General features: G+C 57.1%; 1 protein-coding gene and 1 long non-coding RNA gene across 2 annotated transcripts; both read left to right on the forward strand.

Annotated features, from left to right (window-relative positions):
* Nucleotides 1–1,379: 1,379 nt before the first annotated feature.
* Nucleotides 1,380–9,094, forward strand: LOC148107894 (uncharacterized). The gene is made up of 3 exons (XR_015721462.1): nt 1,380–2,120; nt 2,216–4,296; nt 8,941–9,094. It is a non-coding gene; the product is annotated as an uncharacterized LOC148107894 (long non-coding RNA).
* Nucleotides 9,095–9,653: 559 nt separating this feature from the next.
* CDC42EP2 (CDC42 effector protein 2) lies at nt 9,654–16,988 on the forward strand. The gene is made up of 2 exons (XM_045775595.2): nt 9,654–9,798; nt 14,104–16,988. The coding sequence occupies exon 2, from the start codon at nt 14,440–14,442 to the stop codon at nt 15,085–15,087; it is 648 nt and encodes a 215-aa protein (XP_045631551.1). The 5' UTR covers nt 9,654–9,798; nt 14,104–14,439; the 3' UTR covers nt 15,088–16,988.
* Nucleotides 16,989–18,659: the final 1,671 nt, after the last annotated feature.

Below are 18,659 nucleotides of genomic sequence, written 5' to 3' on the forward strand. Positions count from 1 at the left end.
CCTGCTCCCCGCCTGTGTTGGGGCACCAACCTCTGGAGTAAGGCTCGGGGAGGGAGGGTGGAGGAAGCCCGAGGAGCCGGGGCTGGCCCAGGACTCCTGGGACCCTCCTGCTTCAGAACCCCCTTTTGTGCGGTGGCATCATCCCCGGTCCTGGTCATGCCCATGCCCTTGAGACGCACGCCTGAGGGTGGAGCCGATGGTTCTGAGTCCCCGCGCTCTTACCAAGTTCCACGTCTAGATGTTGCAGCCCTCGTGCCCCCGCAGGGTCACCACCTCTTCCTCAAATCTCTGGTGCTGGTGGAGCCTGAGGCTGCCCCCTTCACCCCTGCATGGCCACCCTTTAGGATTCGGGCTCTGCCTCCAGGAAGGTCAGGGGAGAGCTGCTGAGGGGGACCCCAGTGGGTTCTAAGAAGGGAGCGGGGGATTGGGGCGGTGGGGCAGTCAGAGGGGGGCAGGGCAGGGCCAGGCCTCTGCCCCTTGGGGCCTCCATCCTGCTCTGCTCTGCAGCTACTTCGGGTTTGGCGTTTCCTTTCCCTTGACCTGGGGTCACCCTGCCTGGCTCAGCCCGTCCTGCAGCTTCCCCTGGTGCTGGGAGTCGCCTTATGGGCTGATTTTTCACTTCTGTTTGGTACACGTTTCCTTTCCCCTGACCCTGGGGCTCTTCGCTGAGCCCCCCGAGAGCCAGTCCTGGTTGGCCACGCAGGGCGTCTTCCCCCACACTTGAGCCTTCTAACTAGCTGTGAAGGGCCCTGACTGACTGGGGCAGGGGTGGGGGTAGATATATATATTTTTTTAACACTTTAAAAATGAGTGGAAGATGTGACCAGCATCAACGTTACCCTTTTACTGTGTACCATTCAGTGGGTTTTAGTACATTCACAATGTCGTATAATCATCATAACAGTCGAATTCCAGAAGATTCTCCTCCTCTCTGAAAGAAACCCCATCCCCATTAGCAGTCACTCCCCACTGCTCCCCCCCACACACCCTGGAAAACACAGACCTACTTTCCGCCTCGACAGACTTGTCTGTTCTGGGCACATCACACAAACGGAATCACACAATACGTGGTCCTCTGCGGCCGGCTTCTCTCTCGGAGCAGCATGTTTTCAAGGGCCGTCCACGTGGTCGCAGGCGTCAGAACTCCGTTTCTTTCTCCCCCTGTTGAGTACCCTTCCCCTGTGCAGAGAGACAGTGTTGTCTTTCTTCACTCCTCAGGGAAGGGACACGGGCTGTTTCCACGTTTTGGCTGTTGTGAACGGTGCAGCTGGGACTCTGTCTTCAGTGCTCTTGTTACATCCCCCGGCGTGGTGGGGAAGGGACTTGAGGGTTGGGGGGGGAAGGGAATGCAAGGAAAGTGGGGGACAAGAGGAGGAAGGAGAGGGGCAGAGAGGGACAAAAAGAAGTGATGGGCCAGGAAAGGAGCTCTGGAGCCAGACTGTGAAGACAGGAGTGCCTTGCAAAGGAGTTGGACTTGATTCACCCCCAGGGAACTTTTGGAGGCTTCTGAGTAGAGTAGGGGGACGGTATTCAACCTGTGTCTTAGGAAGGCCTGGCAGTGGCAGAGAGGGCGGAGTGAAGCTGGGAGAGGCTGGAGGCCAGAGACACTCGGTACCCACTTTCTGTTCCCATGGACACAGTACCCCGGTTTCCCTGTGGGGAACCACCCCTCCTCCACACTCCTCTCTTGCCTAAACCAAGCAGCACATTGCCCCTCCCTGGCCTCGGTGAACGGCCAGGGATAAGCATGACCGAAGACCGTCCAAACACCATGACTCCAAGACTTCTGTAGGAGTGGTAGAAAAGACAGGGCCTCAAGGGTGGAGCAGCTGCAGCCATCTTGCCACAATGAGGGGAAACCCATCCTGAATAGAGACTAAATTAGACGACACATTGCCAGGAGCTAGGGAGAGGTCAGCACCAGGCCACATTGTCTGAGCTCTGATGAAGCTAGCCCCCACCCCTCAAAATCTAAGCCATAATTACCACCCCCTTCTTTTTTCTTAAACTAGTTGGAATCGAAGTTTCTGTCATTTGCAACCAAAACGATGAGACGGCCTGATCCAGGACAGCAGGATTGGGATGACTGCCAGGGGACGGACGGAGAAAACACAGCTCAGGTAAGAAGGCAAGGGAGTTAACATTTCTGAGGACGTACCGTGTGCACTTTGACATAGAGATCACATCTGACTCTCCCAACAAACCCTGCTGGCAGGTGCTAAGAGGTTGGAGGTCACCGGGCTAAGTAAGCGACGGAACTGGGATTTAAACTCCAAACGCTTTGTCTCTCCACCCTGCACGCTGACCAACTTGGTACACGACAGGGACAACTGAGGAGTTGCTGGTAGCAGCCCAGGTGCCCGGGAGCACAGGGGAAGGCGGTTTTGAGGAGAGGTGTTCGAGGAGGTGCCTGGGACTACTGGGGGGAGGTTGGGGTTAAGGGGGCACCGAAATGGCTATTGGGCTGGGCTATTGGGTGACAAGAGCAGCCCTCTGGGGAGGGGTGGGGACTGGACTGGTTAATCTGGGAGTGGCCTGCATAAAGCTCACTGCACTCAAAAGCTGGAGAACTGCGAGGTCCCGGGGTCTGGCCTGAGGGTCCGGCGGAGGAGGGGGGAGCTGGAGGTGGAGCTGACACTCCTGGCTTCCCAGTCTGGAGGTCACTGAGGTTGCTGTCCCTGAGGTGGGACTCAATCAGCTGCACTCAGGCTTTTGGGTCCTCTTCACCCCTCGACCCCTGAGCAGCCAGGCCTATCTGCCCCCTCTGGGTCTGCCCTAGAAATGCCAAGGGCCCCAGGGGCCAGCCTGCCCTTGGAACCACCTGGGCCCACAGCCAGTTCCCGATTCCCCCACCAGACCCACCCTCCTCCTCACGTTCCGTTCCTGCCCTCCCGGAGCCCGCCTGACAGCTGAGCGGCCAGCAGCTGCCTGGGCCAAGGGGCCCCTCAGAGGTCTCTGGGACAGCTGCGGCCCCATGACCCTGCTGACCCCTGATCCCTGCACGCCGCTCTCTGAGGGCCCAGCCGAGCCCCGTCTCCTCTGCCCGCTCCATCACTCCCAGATCTTTCCAGGGTCTGAAGCATCTTCGCTGAGAAAGACCTCAAGGGTGGAGTCAGCAGCCCCCCTGGGAGAGTGGGAAAGGGGAGATGCTGGGCTAGCAGAGGAAGCAGACAGCAGTACCCTCCTGGCCTCTCTGCTCCAGGAGCAAGAGGAGAACTGGGCCAGAATCTAGAAGGTACGGCCATTCCTGATTCCCACAGGTCTTTCTCAAGGCCCACGTTCTCCTTGAGGACTCCATCCCCTTCAAATGCTCTGCCCCTTAGAACACTTCTAGTAACGGTGGTTTGCTTCTGGAGACGTGTGTGGAAGGGCTAGGGGTCAGGAGAAGGACTCGGAGATTTCATTGTCATGTCCGTGCTCATACCGCATTTGAAATCTTTTGCCATGTGCATGGATTACTTTAAAAGAAAATAAACACAGAGCAATCTGGCCCCTGCACTCTGCTCTCCATGTCCTGACCCGTGGGTAACCCCCTCCCCTGAAGCCGTCAGGATGCCTGCCTCCTGAGAGCAGGGAGCCTGTCCTGACCCCGTAGAGGGCACCGCGGGCAGCAGGCCACGGGAGACCCCTGCGGACGGAATGCCTTCCCTGCCACCTTCCCAGACCAGCGCCGAGAGAGGAGGAAGCAGGAGGGCCTCTGCCTCTGGGGTGCGGACCTGGGGCCTGAACCCATCACTTCCCAGTCTTGCTCCTGTTGGCAAACACTCGCTGTGGGCCCACTGTGTCGGGATGGGATCAGGATGCAGACGGGAACTGAAGAGACAATGCCCGCTCCTCCCAGGGCTCCGCCCCAGCGCCGAAACCGCAAACAAGCAAACACCAGGCACGGATGCAGGCGGATGCTGTGGAGAAAACCAAAGGCGGGCCCAGCACAGAGGGGGCGCCAAGGCGGGGCAGCAGAAAAGTCCCGGCTCCGGGCTCTTACTTCCCAAACCCAGTCTCCGACACGCCCCCTTCCTGCGGTCCCCAGCCTCGTGCCCTTCATCCACTGATCTGTTCGTTCCTTGTTCATCAGGTACCTGCTGTGTTGCCCGCACTCTGGGGAGACGCTGGTGGCTGCCGTCCAGTGGGGGATGGGCGTGAATCAGTTGGCGGTGGCACAGAGGGGACAGTGGTCCAGAGTTTCTCTGAGGGTATCACTAGGGGACTTGCCATCAACTGGGGGTGCGTAAAGCTTCCCTGGAGGACAGACGCCACAGCTGAGAGCTGCAGGATGCGCCCCAGGGAGGTGGCCAGGTGAGGCGAGCAGCGGAGCAGGCGCAAGGGGGCTGCCCCTGCTGCAGAGGGAGGGGGGGCAGTGGGGGCCCTGCCCGGGGATTGTGGACCCAGAAGCGTGTAAGCAGGGGCATGTGGGGTGGAGAATGGGCAGGAGGTACATCATCTTTACCCCCAGAATCCTCCACCTCCCTCGGTGGCCCCACCGTCCTCCCTTCCCTCCCCCACCCACTCCAGCCTGAGTCATCACCCTGGGTTGGGCTCAACCCCCCTTCTCCTCCCTCCATGGGCCCCGTAGCTGGTCTGTCACCAAATTCCAATCTTTCTACTTTATTATCTCCAACTCTGGCTTTTACGCCACAGCTGAGAGCCAAGTTCTGTCTCTTTCCTGAACCAACTGTCCCCAGAGTGGCCCCTGCCTCTGGCCAGGCCTCCCTCCAGGTCCCCCTGTCCAAAGCAACCTTTCTAAGCAAAACTGTGCAGCCAGTCCACAGAGAAGGAACGAGGAATGACCCCGAAGCCAAGGAAAAGACAGCCAAACTCAGCCTAGGAGAAACACACAAAAGCTACACTTTGGCTAGGTTTAGTCTTCCCTCACAGACTAGCAGAGATCAAAGAGCTCGAGAACCAGGTGCTTGGGGAGGCTGAGGAGAGAGGGGCCCCGCGGTCTGTGCAGGGACACGGTACCCCGCACATCCCTTGAAGGACCAGCACACAGAGCTGACCAAATGACAACTGCGCGTGTCCTTCCCCTGCCTCCCATGCATGGCAATTATTCCGCAGCTGTGCTCACGTGTGTGTGAATGTGCGGCGGTACAAGGTGACTCACGCAGCCCTGCTTGTCATAGGAAAGGGCTGGGAGCAAAGAAAAGGGCCACCGGCTGAGAACGCCTAGGTACACCATGACACCCTGGAACGCTAGGCAGCAGCAAAAAAAGGGAAACTGAGGACACTTCCTGTGTACTGATAGGGGATGGTCATACATGTAATGTTAACTGGAAAAAAGTGAGGTGCAGAACAATGAGAGGAGCAGAGGCTCAATGAGACGCGGTTTCCCAGACGCCCTGTGGAGTCACCTCCACTGCCTCTGACAGTAGAGCCTGTCCTCCCCGCCCCCAACTGCCACGAGGACCTGCGGGACCTGGGGGGCCCTACTCGCCTCGATACTGCCATTTGTGTAGAAAAGATGGGAGGGGCTTTGCTTGCACAGGCAGAGTATCTCCAGAAGTGTTTACAAGAAGCTGATAATGCTGGTTGTCTGAGGGGAGAATGGGTGCCTGGGGGACAGGGGTTAGAGGGAGCCTTTTGCCTTGGGGGGTGGGGTTAGTCATACTGGAGACTCTGGAAAACTGAGTGATGGTCCCCAGAGTAAGAGGGATGGATGCTGGCCAAGGAAGACCGTGCTCACCCACTACCCTCTTGGACTTTCCCCCTCCTCATGCCATGGTCTACTGGATGGCTCTTGTGTTCCCGATCACACCACGCATCTACACGTGCTCCTCCTGCCCTTTGCCTTTGCCTCTGCCTGCTCCCCCTGGAACGTCCTTCCCTTGCGCTGTCTGGCGAACTCCTATTCATCTGTTAACACCCTGCTCAAATGTCACCTCCTCCTTGAAGTTTTCTTTTTTTTTTTTTAAAGATTTTATTTATTTATTTGACAGAGATAGAGACAGCCAGCGAGAGAGGGAACACAAGCAGGCGGAGTGGGAGAGGAAGAAGCAGGCTCATAGCGGAGGAGCCTGATGTGGGGCTCGATCCCAGAACGCCGGGATCACGCCCTGAGCCAAAGGCAGACGCTTAACGACTGAGCCACCCAGGCGCCCCTCTCCTTGAAGTTTTCTTAACACTCTTAACACCCGTCTTCTTCCTCACCTCTAGCAAAACAAATCTTTCTCATTTCTGTTCTTTTTATTTCTCGCAATCCGCAGTCACTGAGCGCCATCCATGCTGGCCTGGGATAGGTAGAGGTGAATCCGAGCCAGCCTCTACCCTGGAGGACCTCCTTTATGGCCCAGAATGTGCTATTTTAGAGTCAGTTCTTTGTTTCATTTGGGGTATCTGCTCCCTGCAAGCCGGGGACCAGCCTTGGCCACCTGCGTCTTCGCTAGTCCGGCACACCCGTAGGCAAGAAGTAGAATCAAATATGAGTTTTCAAAGCGAACAGTGACAGGGTGTCTTGAGGAGATGGGAAGTGTTGAAGACTGCCCCTGCTGCCTCTGTGTTCTCCAGGCCAAAGGACAGCCATGCGGCTTGGATGCTCCCAGAGGCCTCTGGGGGAAGTGCCTGGGCTGGTCCCTCCTAAGACAGAGCTGTCACCACTCTGGAAACCCCCATGGCTCTAGGCCTAGGGCCAAAATCCAGACCCAAAGGAAAGTCCCCCCGCAAGACCCTGACACCGAACTCCCCAGGAGGGGTTCAAGACTGAGGCAGAAGCTGGGGGCAGCTCCAAGAGGACTCTCATCTGAATCCCAGCCTCTGGTGGATCAGAGTTCTCTAAAGGAGGGTGAAGAGCGAAGAGGGCAGGGCTGGAGTTGGCAGGAGCCCAGGGGAGGAAGGAAACAAGAAACAATCAAGGAAAAATCCAACCCAGGCCTGGGGTTGGCCGAGGCCATGGGGCCCTGCAGGCTGAGCTCAGGATGGCGTGGAGGAGGCTTCCTAGGGGCGGATGGAGCTCCTGACCAGCTCCCTGCTGCCCTGTGGCCCTGGGCAGTAGGGGTGCTGAAACCCCTTCCAGATACTTTGTCTCTTCTCACTGGCCTCCTAGATCCCCCCAAGATTATCACTACCCTTCCCTTGTGACCCTCTGCTCCCAGACCTGCCCCCAGACTCCTCCTGGTCACCATCATCCCACCTGCCTCCCAGGGCCCTAGCTTCCCTGGTAGGTGGGGCTGTAGAGAGTTGGCTCCAGCCTGGGGGTCCTTCCCTGCCAACCCCTCCATCCTCCCCACTTAACCTTGGAGGAGGGGGCTTCCAACTCCCTCCATGGGAGCTGGGGCTGCCGACGTAGGTGATTTCCAGGAAGAAGGGGCTGGGAGGGGAAGGAAGGGCTGAGTCAGTCACTGTGCGGTGATTACAGGGCCCTGTGGGGGAGGGGAGGCAGCCAGGGGGTGGGAGAAACCAGCTAGACCCATCTCAGGCCAGGGAGAGCTCCCAGCGGAGGAGAAGGAAGTTGAGTAGCCCATTCCAGGCATTTCTCCATCAGAAGGCTTCCTTGCCTCTAACCCTTCCCAAACGCCCTTCAGGGTCCCGCCCCCTCAGCTGCCAGGGTTTTCCAGGAGCCCTTCCAGTGAGAACAGTCCAGGCCTTGGCTGAGATATTAGACCCTGGACATGGGATGCAGGTGGGGCAGGGGGCAGGACATTTGACCTGAATGTCTGTTGAGTCAGAAATGCAGGACACCCTGGCTATCCCCTGGCCCAGGATCCCAGCCTCCCCACCCACACACAGGCCCTTACACACAGCCTGAGATGTTGTGTAAAAAAGGCCAATTTTAGCAAATGAAATCCTGTTTCATAAATGTGCATTAATTGCAGGGCTTCCACAGCAGCTGGGTGTGTACTCAAAGCTTCTGCCTAGTCAGCAAAACCTTCTTGAGGAGAGGAGCTGTCAGTAGGCTCAGGGATTCCTCTAGCCCAGCCAAGTGACATAACCTCATCCGTGCACGGAGAGAATGAACCGCTCACCTGAGTGCTGTGGAAGCGCAGAATGCACCACCAGGCCCCAATCATGCCTTGGATGTAGGCTTTGTGAGCTCCGGCTCATGGCAGGGGTATATCGAGCAACATGGGGAGCCAGCACTTAGCTGGAACCTTGTCACTTCCAGGTGGACTTAAAACAGTCCCCCGAGCACAGCTGTTCCCAACTCTGGGCCCTGGTTAGAAGTCCTGGCCTGGCAGCCAGGCTGGAGAGATTACTCACTAGTCGTTGAGGGAGGGGAGCATGGGCTAGGGCCAGGCTGAGGGGGCCAAATGCACTGCTCTCTACCCACCCCCCAGTGCTCCCCAATAGCCACCCCACCCCCACCTCTCCAAAGAGCTCTGGAACTGGTTCCCAGCTTCATGCCGCCTTGGGTGAGTGTCTTTGCCTGTCGAAACTTCCATCCCTGCAACTTTCTGTTTTGTCACCAGCTCTGAATGGAACTCTTGACCCTTCCCAACCTCCTTCCCCCAAAGGAGGACTCTGAGCAGATGGGCAGAGGGTAGGGGGCTGTGCCTCAGCCACATTCCTGCAGGCTCAGGAGCTCTCATCAGTGGAGTCATTCCAAGTCAGGGGGCGAGACTAGCCTGCTGTCCCCCAAAGCGACTGTTACAATGTTTGCATGAAAGTGCCCCCTGTGGGGCCTGTTTCTTGTTTGGAGACTCATGCAACTCTCCTTTTACAGGCAAAGAGGCTCAGAAAGGGACTGCCCTTTGCCTGTGACCACAGAGCAAGTGGGCAGCAGAGCCAGCTCCGCACCTGGGTCCACGGCTCAGAGGCAGTGCTCAAGGCTTGGCACAGAGCTGTGGTCCCCTCCCAGGGCTGTGCTGTGGGAGGGAGGGTAGGGGAGGGAGACAGTGGCTGGGTGAGAAGCCTTAGGCAGGAAGAAGGCCCAAAGACCATAGGACTTGCACTTTTAGGCTCAGTAGATCACCATAACCCTGAGCTTCAGTTTTCTGTCTTTCCTAGGGCACTGAATTCCCAGCGACAAGAACAGCGACAAGAACACCCTGTTAGATGCTCAAGTCTCTGCTGAATCACTGAATGGAGGAAGGGCAGGTTCCTTCCGCCTATGTCCAGCGCCCTGTGCAGGGCCTGCCCTTCAATAAATGTTCCAGAAATGAATGAGTGAATGAATGAATGAAAGTTAGAAGGAGTCAGTATGGGTTCCACCCCCGCCCCGGAAGCCACCTAGACTGATGGCAAACGGGGCATACCCAGGCCACCCTGCCCACACACCCTCAGTGCTCCCTTTTCTAGGGGTCGGTAAACTCCTTAAAGCTCTCGCAAGTTTGTTAATATTTTTACTCCGGTGCCTCCAAGGCTTCATTCATTCCTTTAGTGGCCACTGAATACACTTGTGCTGGCGCCTCCCCGGACCCAGCCCTCCAGGGAGGGAACCGGTCCAAGGACGCTCGGTGAATTCGGAAGAACTATAATTCGGTCTTCCGGCTGCCGCCCCCCTGCCCTTCGAAAACCGAGAGTTTTGGTTCCGACAGGCACAGCCGGAGTCCGCAGAGTCCAGCCCGGGCACCCGACATCGCCTGGCCCGCAGCCGCCCGAGCCTACACTGGACCCCGCGCCCGCGTGGCTGCGAACCTGGGCGCCAAGCCACCGAAGGGGGAGCACAGGCGGGGCCCGGAGTGGGGCGGTGGTGTGGGCGTGGCCTATTGGGGGCGGTCCGGGCATTGGCTCCGCGGTCCACGGGCGGGGCTTCAGGGGCCACGGACCTCACTGGGAGTTCACAGCCGGGATCGCCTCCCAGAGCCGCGCCGTCCAGCTCCCGAGCTTTCGCAGCCCGCGAGTCCGCCGCCCGCGCGCCTCAAGGTGAGTTCGGGCCGGGACTGCAGCCCGTCCGCGACTCCCAGGGCGCTCCCTGAGAGGCCCATCCCCGCGACTCCCCGTCCCGTCTCGCGCCCCTGCCTCTGTGTCACCCCCACGCAGGTCCTTTCCCGGGAGCCTCGGGCTCCACGGTGTTTCCCGCCCGCGTCTCGGTCCAGGCGGCCACGCCCGCGCCCTCTCCGCCTGCGAGGCGCAGCACATCCCGAACAGAACTCGTGGTCCCTCCCTGAACCCTCGCCTCCGCCCCACACCCGGGACGCGGGAGTGCCCTCCCGCCGCCCAGCGTCCCCGCCCGGGCTGGGGGTCGTATTTTTAGTTGATGGTGAGGTGTCCTCCTATCTTTAGCCGCGGCCGCGAGTGTCCTGAAACGGATCCGAGCTGGGCCCTCGGGCAGAGGGCGGGGAGGGGTCAGCGCCGGAACCCGAGCTAGGGCTGAGGAACCGGACCCGCGGGAGTCAGGGGTGGGGGCCTGCTCGCCCGAGCTCTGGCCCTGCGCCGAGCGGACACTCGGACATCGCCCAGGCCGGAAAGCACGGGGAGGCGCCTCCCAGAGCTTGGAGACCCTGGCAAGATCCCCAATCGTCCCTTTCCCCCCCTACTGTCTGGTTGTGAGACCAGAACACCCCAAGGGAAGAATATCCCTCAGAAGATCCGCATCTGATACGCGAACGTGCCACTCCTTGGGGGGCCCCTGCCTAGAGCCCGAAGCGCGCTCGAGACCCTGGTGCGCGCCGTGACTCCTCTGAGATGTGGGGCGACAGAGCACGCCACCTAGCGGGCACCTAGCGGCCACGGAGCCGAGCGCCGCCCCGCGCAGGGACCCCGGGAGACTCCCCGCGGCCCGTAAGCGGGGCTCTGCGCAGGCTGCCTCCAGGGCAGGCGGGAAAAGGCGGTCGCTTGGAGGATAGAGGCATTTCTTTTTTGGTCTTGTTCGGAGCACTGTCCCCGGATAACCAAAATGCTTGAGGGAAGCCTTACGCTCCTTGCTGAATGAATGACAGGGCTGACAGGGACCCGCTAACCCTGTCTGTCGTGCATCTGCGCTCACTTGGTCTCTGCCGATGGGGTCTTCCAGTAGCCCTCTGGTGGTGGCTTTGTCAGCCCATTTTATAGATGGAGAAGGTGAGGGCCAGAAAGGAGAAGTGTCTTGCCCAAGGTCACGGAGTCCCAGATGGAGATGGATTCAAGGTCCGGCTCCTGATTCCAAGGTCAGGGGGTGGCTCTTTGAACACCGTTGGTGGGGAGTGGCCTAGTACTCCCAGCGACAGAAGGGGCTGTGCCTCCCGGAAGTCATTCTCTCTGAAGGAGGCCCAGGGCTCCTGTCCAGGACAAGCTCCCATCTGCTCCTCCCATTTCTGGGGGAAGCCACTCCTCCTGACCCCCCACAGCCTTGTCCTGATGGAGAGCTCATTCTCCTATCTCTGGATCCTTGCAAGTTGGGGGAGAGGGGCAGCCAACTGGATTTAAATGGAGGAGCTCTGGGGACCGAGTGGCCCCAGCCTAGCTGGGAGCCTGTTTCTTTCCTGCTCCCCAGTTTTCAGAGGTTGGGCGGCCCGGGGCCACAGGGACCTGGCTGTGTACTGGGGCCCACTTTTCCTCTTCCCAGCTGGGCAACCTCAACAACATTAAGGTCTCTGAGGTTCAGCTTCTGCCTCTGTTAAAGCCGGTGGTGACACCCACCGTGCTGTGCCTGGGAGCTTTAAAATGGGAACCGTGCAAGGGCAGCTGGAGCCTGGGGTCTCACGCTTGCCAAATCTGAATACTTGGGGCTTGATGATTGCAATTCCCAGCTCTCCCCTGGGTGGCTGACGCTGGCCCAGCCCTTCCCCCCAGCCTCAGTTCTCCCCACATCTGGAACTGGGCGGGTACATCTGGCTCAGAGTGAGACAGCTGTCAGGGACGCCCAATTTGTTGTGGAAACACTCAGGCTGTCTTGGCGCCCTGTGTGATGGGGGGGTGGATGACAAATCCCACCAGTCTGCCCCACTCTTCATGAGTGGAAAGGAAGGAAAAGCTGCCCCAGGACTGCTCGCCTACCAAGGAGACAGGTGGGATGTGTGTTGGCATGCCCCCAGGTCTGGGATGGTGGTCTCAGGTAAATGTCTGGTTCCATGAGTGAGGGATGGAATTCCAGGACCTCAAGGCACCCACTGCCTCCCCCGCCCTCCACCCAGCTCCTTCCAGGCTTAGCTGGAATTCCGCCATTGGAGAGTCATTCCTTTGTTTCCTTTTAAACTGCAGGTGCTCAGGGAGGGGCAAGATGTCCGGTCTCTGTGGCTCAGTGTGACTGACCTGGGCTGTCCGGTCCTGGGGTGGGGTTTCCTGAGTGAGCGCCTGGGCTGGGAGTTGGGACTCTGCCTCTCCTGCATCCTCCTTCCTCCTTCCTGCTCCCTCCTGCCAGCCCCTCATTCTCTCCTCACCCTGCCCAGGATGGAGAATGGGGCCTAGGACCTGGCCAGGCCTCCCAGCTGTTTCTCCTCCCCTCCCTGGCTGATTTCCTACCTGCTCAGCCCCTGGCGGGCTGGGGAGGGGGCTGTAGGGCAGGGGGGCTCATCTGGTTACCCTCTGGATAACCTTGGACACATTTTTTTTCTTTGCCTTTTGTGCTCCGAATCTACATCTGGGCTCTCTCGTATCCATGTATGAGGCCAGTCCCCCACCGTGGGAACGCCAAGGAGGGCCTGCAACGCTTCCTTTTTCTGTTAAACCAGTATGACACCCACAAGAGTGCGCTTATTTTTTCCACATTAAAAATAGCTTTATTTTTTCTGATTACATAAATAATATGTGCACCCAAGGAACACATGCTTATTATTAAGATTTTGAGTTTATAAAAGTACGAAGAAAAAAGGCAAAGTCATCTGAAATCTGCTACCTTGAGAAAACCATTACTCACATTTGGGCAATCGTCCTTTTCACAGTTACCTATATCATTGTATAGGAACAGTACCAAACATTACAGGTGATTTTTATCTAGGACACCTTTCCTCCCATATCACAGACCCCATACCCCTTCCCTGCCCCCCACCCCAGTCTGCATAGCCCATATGACAACCCAGTGCTGGCCTTCCAGGTTCTTCTCTCTTTTTATGTAGGATACAATCCTATGAGGACCTATATCTGTAGGTACACATACACGCATGCATACACGGGGAAGGGGCAGAGGGGAGGGGAGTTGGTCACTGCTGTCAGAAATGGAATCTTTTTTTTTTAAAGATTTTATTTATTTTAGAGAGAGAGAGCGCGCGCTCGAGTGGGCAGAGGAAGAGCGAGAATCTCAAGCAGACTCCCCACTCAGCACGGAGCTCGACACAGGGCTCTGTCTCACCACCCTGAGATCATGACCTGAGCCAAACCAAGAGTCGGACGCTTGACAGACTGAGCCACCCAGGCGCCCTAACCCTAACCCAGAAATGGAATCTTCCATACTATGTTTTTGCATTGTGCTTCTCTCCCTCGGCAATGCCTTGTGCGAATCCCTCCAAAATGTGTTCTGGCTCAGATGTTTAAATGGGGATGAGAGGAGGGTAGTTGCAATGATTAAATGAGATGCATTTGCAAAGAACTCAGCAAAATGCCAGGCACAGAACAGAACCCCCCAAAATATTGGTACCCTCCACTTCATCTTCCCCTCAGGTGCTGGGCAGGGTGGAGGGACAGTAACTACGTCAGACTCGATCCCGGAGCTAGGAGCTGCTAACCTGGAGGGAAAAGGGGGACTCCGACGTGACCTCACTTCTGGGTGGGACGAGATGGGGCCGATCAGAAGGTGTCTATCATTCGGCCCCATTGGCTGAACACCTGCCGTGTGTCCAGGCCTGGCAGAGACGGGTAGGCAAGACAGAGGTTACGAGATCGCTCTCCTTGGTCAAGTAGGGGATTGAGACAAGTCTGTGAGACGCCCCCACACAAACTTGGCACTTGTTACGTCTTGGAGCACAGTTGATGTGCAGTCAGGGTTGCGTACCCAGGCCTCGGTGATAAGCAGAGCCGGAGACCCAGGGCAAGAGACCAGAGCCTGGACTTTGGATATGATTCTGGGCCTGTCACCCAGGTCTCTGGGCCTCAGCTTCCACACCGATCAGGAGAGGGGCTCGGTGCTAGTGATCCAGGCTCCAAGGGGCAGTGAGTCTGTAAACAAACACGGGCTTCTTCCAACATGGCTGCCCCCGGGGAAGCGGCCCCACCTGGGCTCCCGGGGCTGACGCGAGGGGTGGGGGAGGGCAGAGGTGACGCGGATGCCTCGGCCTTGTGTCCTTCTGTCCCTGACTTATGCCTTTGGTGTTTCAGCTCTTCAGCCCCCTGGAGACACTCGCAAGAACAAGACCGGAGAGCGTTGCTGCCTACAAGAGCTCCACATTGCTGCTGAGAATTTTCCAGAGCATTTTCAACTCTTTTGGGAGAAAGCGCTTTTTGTTGTCTCAGCCCTCTCACTTCACCGGTCATTAATCTTTCTTTTTCTCATCCCTTGGGCCAACATCGGTCACATCCCACACCGTAGTCTTTGCCTTCAGCAAGGCTTTGGTGTCTCTGGCTGCAGCGGTGAGACGAGGCAGCAGGAGGCTGCGGTGCCTGCAGGTGCACTGTCCCCAGCACCAGCGGCCAGGCCTGGGCACTGAGGTCACGATGTCCACCAAGGTGCCCATCTACCTGAAGCGCGGCAGCCGCAAGGGCAAGAAGGAGAAGCTGCGGGACCTGCTGTCGTCGGACATGATCAGCCCGCCGCTGGGGGACTTCCGACACACCATCCATATTGGCAGCGGCGGGGGCAGCGACATGTTCGGCGACATCTCCTTCCTGCAGGGCAAGTTCCACCTCCTGCCAGGGACGGCAGTTGAGGGACCTGAGGAGGATGGCGCCTTCGACGACCTCCCCTTCCAGTTCACCCGCACCGCCACGCTGTGCGGACGGGAGCTCCCCGAAGGGCCGTCCCCTCTGCTCAAGAATGCCATCTCCCTCCCTGTCATCGGTGGGCCCCAGGCCCTCACCCTGCCCACAACCCAGGCCCCACCCAAACCCCCTCGCCTGCACCTGGAGACCCCACAGCCTTCCCCACAGCCTTCCCCGCAAGAGGCGGGGAGTGTGGACATCTGGAGAATTCCAGAGGCTGGCTCTGCCCACAATGGGCTGACCCCCGAGTCAGGGGCCGAGGAGCCCTTCCTGTCCCATGCCAGCTCCCTGCTCTCCCTGCACGTGGACCTGGGGCCTTCCATCCTGGACGACGTCCTCCAGATCATGGACCAGGACCTGGGCCACATGCAGATCCCCACGTAGGACAAAGGCTGGCCAGGCCGGGTGCTCAGGATGGAGTGAATTCTGGGAAGCGGAGCCGGGACGCTACCTGGCCTAGAAGTTGGGACCCCAGGTCCCACTGTGTGGTCGCTGGCCAGTGATTTCTTTCTTTGAGCCTTTGTTTCCCTTCCTCCCAGCCTCTCCTTAGGGGCAGGGTGTGCCTCATTGCTTTCCCCTAAAACCCACTAGGGACACCTGCAGACCAAAGTGCCCTGAGCATCTTGGGCCAGCTGGACCCCCACCGCCAACGGCTCCTCCTTCCCTCACATCCCTTGGATGAAGGCTCGGCCAAGATGAATTTCCCTTTCCACCTGCCTTCTGCCTCAGCCCTGTGGGATGCCCTGACTGGGGGCGGGGAGGAGTTGGGGGGGAGGCACGGCACGGCCGACCAGAACTTTGGCTCCGTGTCCTGGACTGGGAACATGGCATCGGTGACCAAATGTCCCTCAGCCCCATCCCCCTCACAGGACCAGGAGATTCCAGTCACAATAAAACTTGCTGCTGCTGGTAGTTGGGCTCCCTGCACCCTGGACCTTGGTTCCCTCCAGAAGACAGACTGGTCTCTGCGACCTGGGCTGACCCTGGGAGACCGCACTCCCAGAAGGCTTCGTGCCCTTTGAAAGCTTCTACCTGGGAGCAGGAACCGACCAAATGCCAACTGAGGCTATTGCAACATTGCTCCTGGTGTTTACAGAGATGGCTGAGCACTGGTGTAAGCAGGCGCCGTGCCCAGGCTGCTGGGGTCTGTTGGGGGAGACCCAAGAATGAAAGCATAACCCCCAGTGCAAGGAACCAGCAGCTTCTCCAGCTGCAGAGGACTAAGGGAGCACACAGGAGGGAGGGCCGGGCCTGGGCCGGGCGGGATCCGCCAGTGCTTGTCAGCGCGGTCTAGTGAGCATCAACAGGGCACTGAAGCGTGTTCCAGGTATCAGACAGACGCAATCCCTGCTCTCCTATAGCTTATATTCGAGTGGGAAAAGGATACTGAATTTGTAAGCAAGTAAGAGGATTTCCCGCCGTGTTGAACACAATGAAGAAAACAAGATCAGGATGCCTGGGGTAGAGGTGCAGCCGTGTCCGGGCCCATTAGGATGGTCAGATGTGATTCTGAGCCGAACCCGAAGGCTAAGATATGCTCGTGCATAAGCAAAGGCACTGAGGCACCAGAGTGAATGACAGAGGAGCCGCCAAGTGGTGAAAAGAGCACAGATCTCTGAGTCTGACCTAGTCTGTGTGCCATTCAGTTTCTCTATCTCTAAAATGGGTCGACGGTACCTACCTTGCAGGGTTGTGGGAGAAATTAGGAACATTTATGAATTGGCACATGGAAGGTATTCAGAAGTGGCTAACGACATAAAGGAACTCGGAGCTTGGAAAGGGCAGGACTGTGAAAACAGGTTGGAGTCAGCTGGGAACAGCTTTGCTTGCAAGGCTGAGCCAAGGCAATGGGGAGCTGCAGAAGGATTTTCAGCGGAGAGACACGTGGTCAGATCCAGGTTTTAAAAGGGTCACCACCCGGGCCAATGGAAGATGGACCGAAGGTCAGAGAGGAGGAAGCCATTGCAGGATGAGGAGGCCTAGATGGGGCAGGGACAGTGGAGACAGAGGAGGGGAGAGTGCTAAGGTGGGGCTTGTGTCTGATTGGCACAGACCAGGCAGGTGGCTGGAGGTAAATTCAAGCGTCTTCCGTTCTCTGCTGGTTCTTCTCCATCCTTCTGACCCTGTGGATCCCAGATTCCCGCCTCACCCCCAGCCTTTCCTGCCTCTGTTCCCTGTGTCAGGTTTCAGAGCGGGGGCGGAATTTGACCAGGAGTCGTTTTGCTTGGCCGCAGGGCTGTGTGTGTGTGTTGTGTTAAAATATATACAATATGAAATTGACTCTCTTCACCATGTTTAAGTGTATGATTCAGTGTCATTAAGTACATTCACATTATCCTGCAACCATCACCACCATCCATTCCAGAACTTTTTTCACCTTCCCAAAGTGAAACTCCACACCCACGAAACACTAACTCCCCACTCTCCCTTCCCCCAGCCCCTGGCAACCACCATCTGCTTCCTGTTTCTATGAATGTGACTGCTCCAGGGACCGGATGTAAGTGGAGTCACAGTGATTGTCCTTTGGTGATCGGCTTATTTCGTTTATCCTGACGTCTTCGAGGTTCATCCACGCTGCAACATGTGTTGAAATTTCCTTCTTTTCAAGGCTGAAGAGTATTCCATTGTCTGTCTATCCCACATTTTGTGTATCCATTCACCCATCAAGGGACACCCGGTTGCTTCTACCTCTGGGCTATTGTGAGCAATGCTGCTATGAACATGGGTGTACAGATATCTGAATCCTTGCTGTCAATTCTTCGGGGTATAAATGCAGAAGTGGAATTGCTGGATCATATTCTGTCATTCGATATTTAATTTCTTGAGGAACCACCACACTATTTTCCATAGAAGCTGCATCATATTACGTCCCCGCTAAACTTTATCTTTTTAATTTGAAAATTTTGCCATCATTAGAGATGAGGGGTTTCATTATCAGAAGTGGGATTTTAACCCAGGTCTGTGAGACCCTGAAGCCCATACCCGACTGCACCCCTCTCCCCCAACACGGGCTCTGCCTCCGACCCTGGTGAAGTGTGAAGGTAAAGGGCGAGGAGAGGAAGCGCCAGCAAGCTCCTTGCCTCTAGACTCCCTGTCTGTGCTTGAAAGGCTTGTCCCTTCTGCCTTGGAAAGGGAAGACAAGAAAAAAACAAACCTTCCTTAGAGATTTCCCCAGCTGGAAGGCCACACCTCACCCAGGACCTGAGCTGGGGTCAGAGTAGCCATGCCTGTCTTGGGTCCCCTGGAACTGCTCCCCACTCCCCCTGCATCAGGCACCCGCCCAAGGGCCCTGGGAAAACACCCGGGGCTGCTGTGTCAGGCTGGAAAAAGGGAACGAGGCAGGACACCTGAAGCGTCAGATTAACTAAACTAGGAATATGTGCTTGTACCGAGGTAGCCGTGGGTGAAGAGAAGGACCTTTCCTCTTCAGCATGTATGATACTGCTCAGGCACCATGCCCTCCCAACACTACCCACAAAAAGGAATTCCCCAAAATAGGAAGAGAAGTTGCTGGCAGCCAAAGAAATGACCAATGTCCCTAGCGTCCACTGAGATGTCCCAACATCCATGCGTTACTTCCTGTAAACGTAAGATAATATAAGCCTCCCTAGTTAAATGCATCTGCTCCTCTTTCTGTCAAAAATATATTCACTCTTCTTCCAAAGGGAGGCAACTCAAAATCTTGTCAATGATCACCCCCACTTGCAAGGCCGGGATGCCCAGATATTCATTCCTCCTGCAATTTTTTTTACCAGCCCATCTCAATGTTTTGCAAACTATGAACTATGCTGTAAAGCTAATTACCACCAATACACCCTATCTGCAAGAGCAGAAAGAAGGAGAGAAGAATGCTAGAAGTAAAAGATGTAAAAATATACTTGACACAGCAAGAAGAGAAATGTATGTAGAAGCCACAGACTTTTTCTACAAAACTGTAGCTGGTATGAATAACTTCC

The sequence above is a fragment of the Ursus americanus genome, chromosome 24 (genome assembly GCF_024610735.1).
Source record: "Ursus americanus isolate L20-20 chromosome 24, mUrsAme1.1.p, whole genome shotgun sequence".
NCBI classification, from domain to species: Eukaryota; Metazoa; Chordata; class Mammalia; order Carnivora; family Ursidae; genus Ursus; species Ursus americanus.